Genomic DNA, 13,809 nt, shown 5'->3' with positions numbered 1-13,809 from the left:
ACCCAGGCACGCCTATACTCAGACTCTGATGCTCTAAAATGATGATTGAATTTCTGGAAGGGGTGGATCAGAGTTACCTCACTAGACGCTTGCCTCTAGTTTATGCAGACTTGGTATGCAGACGTTATACCAGTTAGGAGTCACTGTCACAGATAGCCCTGTGATAATTGGGGAGATATGTAAAGATAGAAAAAAAGATTGTGAACCGTTTTTCTAGATTAAAAAAAAAATCTTCATTGGGGTATGATTGAAATACAGTCTACTGCAGTTGCACATATTTAATATTTACAGTTTGGAAGCTGGACATACCTGAGGTATATACCTATGAATATTATCACTATCAAGATAATGAACATGTTTATCAACCCGCAAAATATCTTGCTGCCTGTTTGTAATCTGCTCCTAACCTTCTGGAGCCATCCCCATCCCAATCCTCAGGTAGCCACTCATCTCATCTGCTTTCTCTAACCATAGATGAGTTCACATTTTCTTGAATTTTATGTACAATATATACTCTTTTTTGTCTGACTTCTTTCACTCAGGATAATTGTAAGACTCATCCATGTTTTTGAAAATAACACTAGTGTATTTCTTTTTATTACCAAGTAGCATTCCATTGTATGGATATATCATAATTTGTTTATCCATTCATTTGTGGATGGACATTTGGATTGTTGACATTTTTAGTATTTTGCTGTTACAGAGTTGTTAGGAACATTCATGTGCAAGTCTTTGGACATATTTTTTCATTTTTCTTGGGAGTGGAATGGTTGGGTTTTGTGATTTAGGAGTATGTTTAATGTGCTAAGAAATTGCCAGACTGTTTTCCAAAGTGATTTTACCACTTACATTCTCCCTAAGAATGTATGAGAGTCCAGTTGCACCATTCTCTTGCCACATGCTTGGTATGGTCCGGTTTTGAAATTAATTTTAATACATATTTATAGCAGTTTAAATTTCCATTTCCCAGATGCTGTTGAGCATCTTTATGTGCTGCTTTGCCAGCGTTATCTCTGGAGGAGTGTCTGTTTCAAATCTCATGCCCATTTTTTCAATTGAGTTGTTTATTTTTTTAATACTGAGTTTTGAGAGTTCCTAATGCATTCTGGCTATCAGTCCTTTGTCAGATGGGTGATCTGCAGATATTTTCTCAGTCTGTAGATTGCTTCCTTTAATTTTTTAATAGTGTCTTTCAAAGAACAGAATTTGTAATTTTGATGAATTCCAATATATTAATTTTTTTAATGGATTATGCTTTTGGTGTGGTATCCAAAAAATCTTTGTTTAACTCCAAATCACGAAGCTTTAATTTAACATCTTTTTTAGAAAGTTTGTTTGCATCTTATGCTATTACCTACAACAAAGTTTTTGTTTTTGCTGTGCTCCTTCTAGATAGCATTTGGAACTTGAACTTTGGAACTTGAACACGTATGACTAGCTTCTATTCAGAAAGTTAACAGAAGTAATTTCTATTCCTTTAATACATCAGTTTATCAATTTATTATTAGTTATTTCTGTGTTGTCTTTTTTTTTAAGTACCAGCTCATCAAAAAAAGAGGGAAAACACACTGTTTGATATTCACAGATCTCCAGCAAGAAGAAGCCATATCAGGTATGCCTTGTTGGTTTTCGAAAGGAGGAAATATTTATATATGTCATTTAGATATATCCTTTAAATAATACATAATGAAATGCCTTATAATTAGAATATAGGTATTGATGGTGTTGATAATGTCAATGAGGGACTAAATGGCATCTTTCTTTCTTTAATTAGGGACTAGTAGTTACTATCTTATATGTGACTATTCCCTTCCTGGTTCAGTTTGCTTAGAATAGTTACTGTTTTAACAATTATGTTCCCTAAAGCTACATAGCTGTCTGGGGGTCTCTTAGTAGAGTTGAATCTAAACAATTCACATTGCTTTCACTTGAAACGCTGGTTCAGTTAGTCTTTACTATTTTTTCCCTTCCCCCCCATTTTTAAAAAAGATTTTATTTATTTAAGACAGAGAGAGCGTGTGTGCATGAGTTGGGTGGGGCGCAGAGTGAGAGGGAGAAGCAGACTCCCTGCTGAGCAGGGAGCCTGACTCAGGGCTCCATCCCAGGACCCTGAAATCATGACCTGAACTGAAGGCAGACGCTTAACTGACTGAGCCACCAGGCACCCCTTATTGGCCATTTTTATATCTTCTTTGTAAAGATTTCTGTTTAAATCTTTTGCCCATCTTAAAATCAAGTTGTTTGCCTTCTTATTGAGTTTTAAGAGTTTTAAAAATATATTCTAAACATAAATCTTTTTGTCACATGTATGTATTACAAGTGTGTCCTCCATCGTTTGACTTGGCCATTAGTTCTCATAATGATGTGTTTTGAAGAACAAATGTTTAAAAATTTCTTTAAATGAATTTTTTTTTAAAGATTTTATTTATTTATTTGAGAGAGAGAGGAGAGAGAGAGAGCACGAGACGGAAGAGGGTCAGAGGGAGAAGCAGACTCCCTGCTGAGCAGGGAGCCCGATGTGGGACTGGATCCCAGGACTCCAGGATCATGACCTGAGCCGAAGGCAGTCACTTAACCAACTGAGCCACCCAGGCGCCCTCTTTAAATGAATTTTTAATTTTGGAACAATTTTAGCTTTGTAGAAAAGTTGCAAAAATAGTATAGAGTTCCCTTATACCTCTTACCCAATTTTTGTCATTGTTAACATGTTGTGGCATGTTTGTTAAAACTAAGAACTGATATTGGTACATAATTACTCATCAACCTCCAAGGTTTACTTGGATTTTAATAGTTTTTTCATTAATGTTCCTTTTCTGCTGAAGAATACAGTTAGGGTACCACCCACCATATTACATGTAGTTGTCGTCTCCACAGTCTCCTCTGGTCTGTCAGTTTTTTGTCTTCCTTGTTTTTCATGATCTTGATAATCTTGAAGAATCCTGTCTGTGTAGCTTTTTAAAAAATATTTTATTTATTTATTTGTCAGAGAGGGAGCACAAGTAGGGGGAGTGGCAGGCAGAGGGAGAAACAGGCTTCCTGCTGAGCAAGGAGCCTGTTGTGGGACTTGATCCCCGGACCCTGGGATCATGACCTGAGCTGAAGGCAGACGCTCCACCGACTGAGCCACCCAGGTGTCCCACCTGTCCCTGTATCTTGTGGAATGTCCTCCAATCTGTCTAATCGTGTTTTTCTCTAGATGAGACTGGGGTTAGGGATTTTTGGAAAGATTACCTAGGGGGAAAAGGGTCCTTCTTGTTTTATCACATCAAGGGGAAAATTATATCCATATGACATCACTGATAATGTTAACCTTTATCACTTGGTTAGAGTCGTGTTTGCCATGTTTCTCCACTGTAAAGGTACTGTTTTTCAATTTCCATAGTCTATTTTTTATATAAAGAAATCACTAAGTCTCGCACACCTTCAAGGAAAGGTAGTTGTTTGGGAATTAAGCTCCATCTCCTAGAGAGGGGAGTATCTACCTATATTACTTAAAATTCTTTTGTAAGACATTGGCATTTTCTCCTTAAAAGTATTTATTCAGTAATTTATATCAGTATGGATGCATGCATATTTCTACCTTGGGTTATAATGAAATATTGTGTTATTTTTGTACCTGCTTTAGCCATTGGAAATTCAGGTTTTTCTCCTGTGTCCCTTTTACAAATAAAAATCCTTTTGTTTTTTGAGTACTTGTTTATTTTCTGTCATTACAACATGCGCCAGGCTCATCATATACATTCTGTTCCCCGGCTCTAGGATAAGCCCTCTCACTAAGGATCCCTGTTTTCTTTCATTGGAGAATAATATTTAGAAGCCAGTATCTAAACACTGTGTATTTTTGTAGCTACAAGGCCCTCTTCTGGATAGCTAGGTAATCTATGCATATACACTAACCTATGTATCTAGACACATTTATAATTGTTTCTTTATCCATCTTTATCTGTATTAAGCTAAACATGAGTTCTTACTGAAGTCGGCCACTCTAATCCACTATCACAGAGTTTATTCTAACCTTTCTTGTTTATCTTGTAACTTTCAGACATTGAGAGACTTGACTCCCACTATCTACTATCCATCTCTTATTAGTTGTTTCAGATTTTTATGGAGATCAGAATATCCATTTTTCTTTTATAGTTTGTGTTTTTTGAACCTTCTTCCACCATGAAGTCACAAAGATTTTTATCCCGTGTATTTTATGGGAAGTTTTATAGTTTTAGCTTTTTGTGTATTATGGGAGGTAAATGTGGTTCTTTTTTTTGTACATGAATATACAGTATCTTCAACATCAGTTGTTGATGAAAAAGCTTACTCATTGAATTGGCTTGGTACTTCTGTGAAAAACTTAATTTCCTATATATAGTCCAGGTCTAGTTCTGGATTTTGTGCTACTGATCAAGCATTACCACCCTGTCTCGATTACTGTAGCTTTATAGTACATCTTGAAATCAGGTACTGTAAGTCCTCTAACTTTAATCTTTTTAAAGATTACTTTGGATATTTTATTTTTAAAGATTTTATTTATTTATTTGACAGAGCACACAAGCAGTGGGGAAGGGCAGGGTAGAGGGAGAAGCAGGCTCCCCACTGAGCAGGGAGTGGGACATGGACGCAGGGGCTCTATCCCAGGACTTTGGGATCATGACCTGAGCTGAAGGCAGACGCTTAACCGACAGCCACCAGACACCCCTACTTTGGATATTTTAGGTCCTTTGCATTTTCATTTAAATGTTATAATCAGCTACTTAGTTCATTTCTTTCTCTCTTTTTAAAAAAATTAATTTTAAAGGTTTTATCTATTTACTTGACAGAGAGAGAGAGAGAGAGAGAGAGCACAAGCAGGGGGAGCAGTAGACAGAGGGAGAGGGAGAAGCAGGCTCCCTGCTGAGCAGGAAGCCCGATGCGGGGCTCGATCCCAGGATGCTGGGATCATGACCTGAGCTGAAAGCAGATGCTTAACGAGTGAGCCACCCAGGTGCCCCCAAAATTTATTTATTTTTTTAGAGAGAGAGCACGCACGTGTGTGCACGTGAGTGGGGGGAGGGGCAGAGGGAGAGAGAATCTTAAGCAGGTTCCACTGTATGAGCCCCATGCAGTACTCGATCTCACAACCCTGAGATCATGAGCTGAGCCAAAATCAAGAGTCCAATGCTTAACCTGCTGAGCTGCCCAGGTGCTCCTCTAGTAATCTCTGCATGCAGTGGTGGGGTTCGAACTCCCAACCAGAGATCAAGAGTCCAGCACTCCTCTGACTTAGCCAGCCAGGCACCCCTGTTAATTCCTACAGTAAAAGCATGCTGGGATTTTGTTTGGATTATATTGAAACTGTAGGTCAATATGGAGAGAATCAATATTGTAATAATATTTAGTCTGCCAATCCATGAACATGTTATATCTTTTCATTTAAGTCTTTGGAAATTTCTCTCAGCAATGATTTGTAGTTTACAGTATAGAGGTTTTTCATGTCTTATAAATTTATTTTTAAGTATTTTATGTTTTATGCTTCAGTGGAATTGCTTTTAAAAACTACTTTCGGGATGCCTGTGTGGCTTAATTGGTTAAGTGTCTGCCTTCAGCTCAGGTTATCCCAGAGTCCTGGGATAGAGTCCTGCATTGGGCTCCCTGCTCAGCAGAGTGTCAGCTTCTCCCTTTGCTTGCCACTCCCCCTGTTTCTGCTGTCTCTCTCTCTCTGGCAAATAAATGAATAAAATCTGTAAAAAAAACATTAAAAAAAATTCCTTTCTAGGGGTGCCTGGCTGGCCCAGTGAGAAGAGCATGTGACTCTTGATTTTGGGGTTGTGAGTTCAAGCCTTACCTTGGGTGTAGAGATTACTTAAATGAATAAATAAAAACTTAAAAAAATACTCTGTAGAAAAACTACTTTCTAATTGTTTGCTACTAAGATTTAAAAATAGAATTGTTTTGTCTATTAACTTTGTATCCTGTGACCTTGGCAAATTTTATTAGTTCTAGTAGTTGTTTTGTAGATTACTGAGTATTTTCTTTTTTTTTTTTTAAAGATTTATTTATTTATTTTGAGAGAGTGAGAGAGAGAGAGAGAGAGAGAGCACATGAGAGGGGGGAGGGCCAGAGGGAGAAGCAGGTTCCTCGCTGAGCAGGGAGCCTGATGAGGGACTCGATCCCGGGACTCCAGGATCATGACCTGAGCTGAAGGCGGTCACTTAACCAACTGAGCCACCCAGGTGCCCGATTACTGAGTATTTTCTATATAAACCATATCATCTGCAAGTAGAGACAGTTTCAGCCTCTGAATTTTATTTCATTTCTATTGTAATGCCTAGGATCCTCTGTACAGTGGTGAATAGAAATTGTAAGAGTGGGTATCTTTGTGTCATACTTGATTTTTGGGGAAACGTTCACTATTTCTCCAGTAAGTAAAGTATTAGCTGAAGGTTGTTTGTTTCGTTTTGTTTTTAAGGTTTTATTTACTTGAGATAGAGAGAGAGAGCACAAGAGGGGGAGATGGTGGGGGGAGGAGCAGAGGGAGAGGGAGAAGCAGGCTCCCCAGGTCCTGGGATTGAGCCCTGTGTCAGACTCTCTGCTCAGCCCAGGAGCCTGCTTCTCCCTTTCCCTCTGCCTCCTGCTCTCCCTGCTTATGCTTGCTCTCTCTCTCTCTCTCTCTCTCTCTTAAATAAATAAATAAAATCTTTAAAAATAAATAAAAATAAAAATCTTAAAAAAAATTAAAATAAAATAAAAAATAAGAAGAGTAGAATGGAGAGAAGTGGATGTTTATGTCCTAACCTTAAAAGTAAGGAGTGAACTATGTGGAATTTAAGAAACAAATGAGTGAAGAAAAAAAAGAGATAAATCAAAAAACAGACTCTTAACTATAGAGAACAAACTGATTGTTACCAGAGGGGAGGGGGTAGGGGGAATTGGTGAAATAGGTAAAGGGGATTAATAGTACACTTAGCTTGATGAGCACTGAGTAATATATAGAATTGTTTAAAAATTGTTTTTAGAGATTTTATTTATTTATTTGTGAGAGTGAGAGAGCACCGGCAGGGGGAGCGGCAGGCAGAGGGAGAAGCAGGCTTCCCGCGAAGCAGGGAGCCCCACACAGGACTCCATCTGAGGACCCTGTGATCATGACCTGAGCTGAAGGTAGACGCTTAATGACTGAGCCACCCAGGCACCCCTCTTATATTTTAAGTTTTTAAGATTATATTTGTGAGTAATCCCTACACCCAACGTGGGACTCAAACTCACAACCCTGAGATAAAGAATTGCACACTCTACTGACTGAGCTAGCTGGGTTCCTCTCTGTCTTTTTGTATTATTTGGACTGATAGCATTTATATTTTTTCTGTGACACTTACTAATTATTACTTGATTAATTTGTTAGGTTAATCCTAAAAGTCAAAAACCAATTAATAGCTTTTACATTTCTATGAGTAATGATTGTTTTTCACTGTAGAGCTAAGTTGGGCGTTAGGATCAAATTTCCTTTTTCTTTTTTTAAAAGATTTTATTTATTTGAGAGCGAGAGAGCAGGGGGAGGAGCAGAGGGGGAAGAAGAGGGAGGGGTAAGGATCCCAACCAGACTCCGCACCAAGTGCAGAGCCAGATGGGGGTCGGGGGCTCAGTCCCACGACCCTGAGATTGTGACCGCAGCCGAAACCAACCGAAAGTCGGCTGCTCAACTGACTGAATCACCCAGGCGCCCCATATTGGTTTTTTTATTTTTTAATTTTTTTGATTTTATTTAAGGGGGCACCTGGGTGGCTTAGTCATTAAGCGTCTGCCTTCGGCTCAGGTCATGATCCCAGGCTCCTGGGATCGAGCCCCACATCTGGTTCCCCACTCGGCGGGAAGCCTGCTTCTCCCTTTCCCCCTGCTTGTGTTCCCTCTCTCGCTGTCTCTCTCTCTCTGTCAAATAAATAAAATCTTTATAAAAAATTTTTATTTAAGTAATCTCTGTACCCCACATGGTGCTCAAACTCATGACCCTGAGATCAAGACTTGCATTCTCTTCAGACTGAGCCAGCCAGGTGCCCCAACAATGTGTTTTTTAAAACCATTTGCTGCTATAATGATTTTAAGGATTTTACTCTCTTTAAATAGGAGAAAGAAGCATGCCATTCATAGTAGTGACACAACTTCTTCTGATGAAGAACGCTTTGAAAGGAGGAAATCAAAAAGTATGGCAAGAGCAAGAAATAGGTTAGTAAATTTTTTATTGTTATATCCATTGTAGAAAAAGGAAGAACAGTTATTTTTTGAATGGGATTCTTATCTGCACTAGCATTTTGCTAACACCGATATTCAATACATATTTTAGACTAGAGTAATGTACTTACTTGGTTTTTACTTAGTAATTCTTAGAATAGAAATCTAACCTTGGGAAACTTCTCATGAATTATTTACTGTGTAACTACTCAAGGAATGAAGGAACGTAAAGGAGGAAGAGCCAAGGGGAAGAGGCCAACAACCATGGTAGTATTTCCTTGGTACCTCTCCTCTAATTCAAATCCATTTAGTGAGGCTGATTATAGATGCTTACAGTGATTACAGACCTCAGAGTAAGATCTGGTTTCTCTCTCTTTTTTTTTAAGATTTTATTTATTTAATTATGTGAGGGAGAGCCGGAGTTGGGGGAGAGGGACAGAAAGAGAGGAAGAAGCAGACTCCTTGCTGAGCAGGGAGCCTAACATGGGGCTCGATCCCAGGACCCTGAGATCATGACCTGAGCTGAAGGCAGACGCTTAACTGACTGAGCCACCCAGGTGCCCCTGATTTGGTTTGTAATAGAATCGTCTCAGGAGCCCTTGGATTTTATTGGAAAATTTGTTTTGTTTTGGTTCAGTGAGTGCCATCTAGTGGTCTTTGCCTACCTAGGGTAAATGATTAATACGTGGCTCACTAAAATCTTAGGAGTTTTCACTGGGTGAGAGAACCAGTGTTTTGTCTAGTAAGTGATTAGAATGTCAAATTATAATTTATTCTTTTTTTTTAAAGATTTTATTTATTTATTTGACAGAGACACAGCAAGAGAGGGAACACAAGCAGGAGGGAACACAAGCAGGCTTCCCACCGAGCAGGGAGCCTGATGCGGGGCTCGGTCCCAGGACCCTGGGACCATGACCTGAGCCGAAGGCAGATGCTTAATGACTGAGCCACCCAGGCATCCCAAATTATAATTTATTCTTTAAAATTTGAGTTAATTTTCTAGCTTATGTTTATACTAGTAGAGATAAATTACATTTAGAAAATTTACATTTAGCAAAGTATTTCTATAATTTGGCATTATATATCTATTGTAGAAATACCAAATTTTCAGTTAGTGGGTCTTGGAAACAAGTTTGGATTGGTATAGATTTTATGCTGAAAAGAATTCCTCACGTGGATGATGGAAAGAAAATGTAAGAGAAAAAAATCTAAGTTTATTTTTTAAAATTTTTAAAGTTTTTAGGGGCTTTGGGTGGCTCAGTTGTTAAGCGTCTGCCTTTGGCTCAGGTCATGATCCCAGGTCCTGGGATGGAGCGCGCATCGGGCTCCCTGCTCATTGGGAGGCCTGCTTCTCCCTCTCCCACTCCCCGTGCTTGTGTCTCTCTGGCTGTTTCTCTCTCTGTCAAATAAATAAATAAAATCTTAAAAAAAAAGTTTTTGGGATACCTGGGTGGCTCAGTCGTTAAGCGTCTGTCTTCGGCTCAGGTCATGATCCCGGAGTCCTGGGATCGAGCCCTACTTTCAGGTTCCCTGCTCAGCTGGGAACCTGCTTCTCCCTCTTCCTCTGCCTGCTGCTCCCCCTGCTTGTGCTCTCTCTCTCTCTCTGTCAAATAAATAAATAAAATCTTAAAAAAAAAAGATTTTATTATTTGTCAGAAAGCGAAAGAGCACAAGCAGGGGGAGTGGGAGAGGGAGAAGCAGGCTGATGCGGGGCTTGATCCCAGGACCCTGGGATCATGACCTGAGCCGAAGACAGACGCTTAACCTACTGAGCCACTCAGGTGCCTCAAAATCTAAGTTTAAATAAAAGAATTTAATGCTTATTTAATCTGAACTATTCTGATACTTGCTTTGGAAGTATTTTTAAGGTTAAGTTAGGATTCAGAAATGTGTGTGAAAAGTACATTCATTATGGAAACTATACTTTTTTTGAGGCTGTTTATGTCTTTTTTTTTTTTTTGGTGTTTATCCAAGATTGAAAGAGGAAGTAGATTATATTTTCTTAGGGTAATAAAATTAATACAATGTAAGATTTTAAGTGGCTAAAGATCTATTTTAAGGTAGTTATACAAAAGATAAAGGTTAGTTAGATCAAAAGTGATCTAGGATTGGTTTCCTTTGAATTAAAGGGAAAGAAATTTTTTAAATCATGTAGACATACCCACATAATACCTGAGGACAAATAGAATAATAAAGTTTGAGTTCATTTAATGCTGTATATAATATGTTGTGTTCTAAGTTGGAATAGCTTGGTTTCTTCGGACAAATAAATAGATTAGTGATCTCGTTTGTTTTGTCTAGTGAATACATTTATTTTTGGCCTTGAAAGTTGAAAGGAACTTAGGTAAAGTACTTCAAAAATATGAAATCCTTGTTATTTTCTGGGTTTTGAGAAAAAGGAGAAAGATGAAAATGTATCAGGGACTTACACTTATTTTGACATTGAAAATGTAAAACTTTTAATATTCTCTACCTGCATTTTTACGAATTTCAGATGTTTACCTATGAACTTCAGAGCAGAAGATTTAGCTAGTGGTATTCTCCGAGAACGTGTCAAAGTGGGTGCAAGCTTGGCTGATGTTGATCCAATGAACATTGATAAATCAGTAAGTTTCGTAAATGTTTTTCTAGAAGGAGCTTTTTTTTTAAATAAAGGTTATTTCTTGTTTCTAAAGCAACACACAATAAAAATAAAAACCCAGATATCACCATTATTAGTGTTTTGATGCATATGATTTGAAACCTAGCACTCTGGTACCATGTGATGCTTACTCAAGCCCCCCCCCCCATTTCAGTGTTACTGGCATATATAATAAAAAATGGGTAGGAAATGAGGCTCACAAATATGGCAAGGACTCATAAACCATGATACCTAGTGGGGTATTGTTGAAGCTGCTTAGATTTCATGATCAGTTTTACATTGTAGATGGAGTACTCTGTTTATGATGTAATTAATGAATTTGAGGGAAGCAAGGCTGGCATTAGGGAAACTGGTTTAGACATAGTTGTAACATAGTAATCTAGAGTAATGGTCACGGTAGGGTAATGATGGAAGGAAGGAATAGGTGAATTTGACAGAATTCAGGAGAGAATTCAGATTTGATGAATTGGGTGATTCCTGATTATTGCTTTTGGGGAATGAGAGAGAGAAACAAATTGAATGTATGACCTAAGTTTTTGACTTAAGCGACTGGGTGGGATGATCCACTCTCTGAGGCCGGGAATCTTACAAGAAGAATATATTTTGAGGGGTCAAGGTGATTTAGTTAGTTGTAGACGTGTTTAGGTGTCAGTGGCACATCACAAATGGAAGTACCTATAGGAAATTAGTTATTTAGGTTTGGCATTAAGGAGAAATATCTAGAAATTCAGATATGGGTTCCCAATATAAAGATAGTTGAGATCACTATGGGAAATGGGTTATAGTACCCAGGAAAAGTATGTAGTATGAAGAGTGAGACAAGATTTAGAGGATATAGTAGATTCTCACTGTTAGTATAATCTTTTTGGGGGAAATATTTTGGAATAAGGTTACTGCATAGCCAAGATTGTATTTGATTTTTTTTCTTTGTTCCCATAAGCCTTTCTGTACAACATAATTTAATTGATTCTCATATAAGAAACTTAGGAAATATAGTTGTGTAATATTTCAAAATGAAATGTTAGCTATCTCCAATCTGAAGTCATAGGGGAAAATATTTTAATTGAAGACCTTATTTAGAATATTGAATTCACAATCTCATATCTATGAGTACACATTCTCAGAGGACCTTACCTTTTTTTTTTAAATTTATGTATTTATTTATTTTAATTTATTTTATTTTATTTATTTTAGAGAGCGCGAGTGAGCATGACCTGGGAGGAGGGGGAGGGGAAGAGGGAGAGAGAATCTCAAGCCGACTCTGCGCTGAGTGTGGAACCTGACCGGGGTGAGTTGGGGCTCAGTCACATAACCCTGAGATTATGGCCTGTGCTGAAATTGAGAGTCGGCAGCTTAACCAACCGAGCCACCCAGGTGCCCTTCAGAGGACCTTACTTAATGATCTTTGGTTATTTGGTTTATCAGTACCTTACTCTCTTGAATCTAGTTAATTTTAGATGTCTCTTCCCTTCAGTAAGAAGGGACTTTTTACTTTAAAATTTGATATCATATATAAGAAAATATAGTTTCTCTTAGAATGTTTCTGTTACTTAAACTCTGCATTTATTTTTATAGATTACTTCAGTTTTTTTATATAGTAACATTTCATTGTGAAACATTTTCAAGGACCGTAATATAATAAAGATATAGGGGAAGAAATCTGCCCTAATCCAGCAGTCAGAGGCAATCACTGTTAACATTTTGGCAATATTTCTGTCAAGTGCTTTTTTCTATACAATTTTTACTTTACAAAGTCTTTTAGGTATGGGGTGCCTGGGTGGCTCATTCAGTTAAGTGTCCGACTCATGATTTCCGATCAGGTTACGATCTCATGAGTCATGAGATTGAGCCCCACGTCAGGCTCTGTGCTCAGCAAGAAGTCGGCTTGAGATTCTCTCCCTCTGCCCCTCCCTCCACTTACTTTCTCTCTTCTCTTTCTCAAATAAATAAATAAATCTTTACAAAAAATAAAGAAGAAATTTGGTTATGTAAAGTTCAGCTTTGGAGGGTCACAAACCATTATAGTAGCTAAGATGTTTTTCACCCTACGTCTAAATCAGTTTTTGCTCCCTTGGGGACAGTATTGCGCTTGCTAAGAATGTATGTGATAGATGGTATTTTGAAAGGCGTTTAAAATATTAGAGTGTAAATACAACTTATCATCTCCTATAGACACCCATTAAAGTGTTAGATTGGCCATTAATCTTGTCCTTAGTTACTAGGAGATTAAAGAATGGTAGCTTTATTTAGCTGAACTGCAATGTAAACTTGAATTTTATTGCTAAGTTTATTTTTCTACATTTCAAAAGTGAAGTGTTTTGAACTTTATGTTCAGCAGTTCCTGCTTTGCCTATATTTCTGAATCATAAGACTATCTCATAATTTTAAAAATTCTATAAGCAGTTAAAATTATTTTATATTAAACTTTTCCCCTTCTTTCACCCTTATCAAAGGTGCGGTTTGATAGCATAGGTGGATTGAGCCATCATATTCATGCACTAAAGGAAATGGTAGTATTCCCACTTCTTTATCCAGAAATTTTTGAAAAATTTAAGATCCAGCCTCCAAGGTAAGTAATGTTCTAGATGTTTATTATTGTTACTACTGTTAATTTATTGAATTTCAGTTAATAAATGATTATAAATATAAGTATTTTGTTTGTATTTATTTGATGTGTTCTAGCAATGAGAATTAGGAATGAATTTTTATTATTTAGTGTTGAAAGGCTTTGGTACTAAGTGTGTTCTTGAAGTTCACATTTCAGCATTTAAGAGTCAGGCACAAGGTATAAATCTTTATACAGGACTTGAATATACAAGTGGATTGTCCAATGGATTTTCCTTAGTTTGGCCTCCTAATAACACTGAGTTGGATTCTTTATGTTGTTTGTTTAGTCTTTGGAAACACAACTTCAATTAAGTGTTTCTTTGACTTCATTATGGGATAGGTTTGAAATGGTAAGCTTGATATTTATT

The 13,809-nt window shown here is 37.5% G+C and overlaps 1 protein-coding gene across 2 annotated transcripts in view; it reads left to right on the top strand.

Moving 5' to 3' along the window:
* Positions 1 to 13,809, top strand: part of ATAD2B (ATPase family AAA domain containing 2B) — a 168,597-nt gene that overhangs the window by 35,669 nt on the left and 119,119 nt on the right. For both annotated transcript variants that reach the window (XM_027621587.2, XM_027621586.2), the window contains exons 8-11: positions 1,537 to 1,612; positions 8,089 to 8,187; positions 10,688 to 10,799; positions 13,288 to 13,403. In XM_027621587.2, coding sequence (XP_027477388.1) covers positions 1,537 to 1,612; positions 8,089 to 8,187; positions 10,688 to 10,799; positions 13,288 to 13,403 — 403 coding nt within the window. The remainder of the gene's footprint in view (positions 1 to 1,536; positions 1,613 to 8,088; positions 8,188 to 10,687; positions 10,800 to 13,287; positions 13,404 to 13,809) is intronic.

The sequence above is a fragment of the Zalophus californianus genome, chromosome 8 (assembly GCF_009762305.2).
Source record: "Zalophus californianus isolate mZalCal1 chromosome 8, mZalCal1.pri.v2, whole genome shotgun sequence".
Lineage (NCBI taxonomy): Eukaryota > Metazoa > Chordata > Mammalia > Carnivora > Otariidae > Zalophus > Zalophus californianus.
The sequence above is the reverse complement of the archived record's forward strand: the minus strand, read 5'-3'. Positions and strand labels throughout refer to the sequence as shown.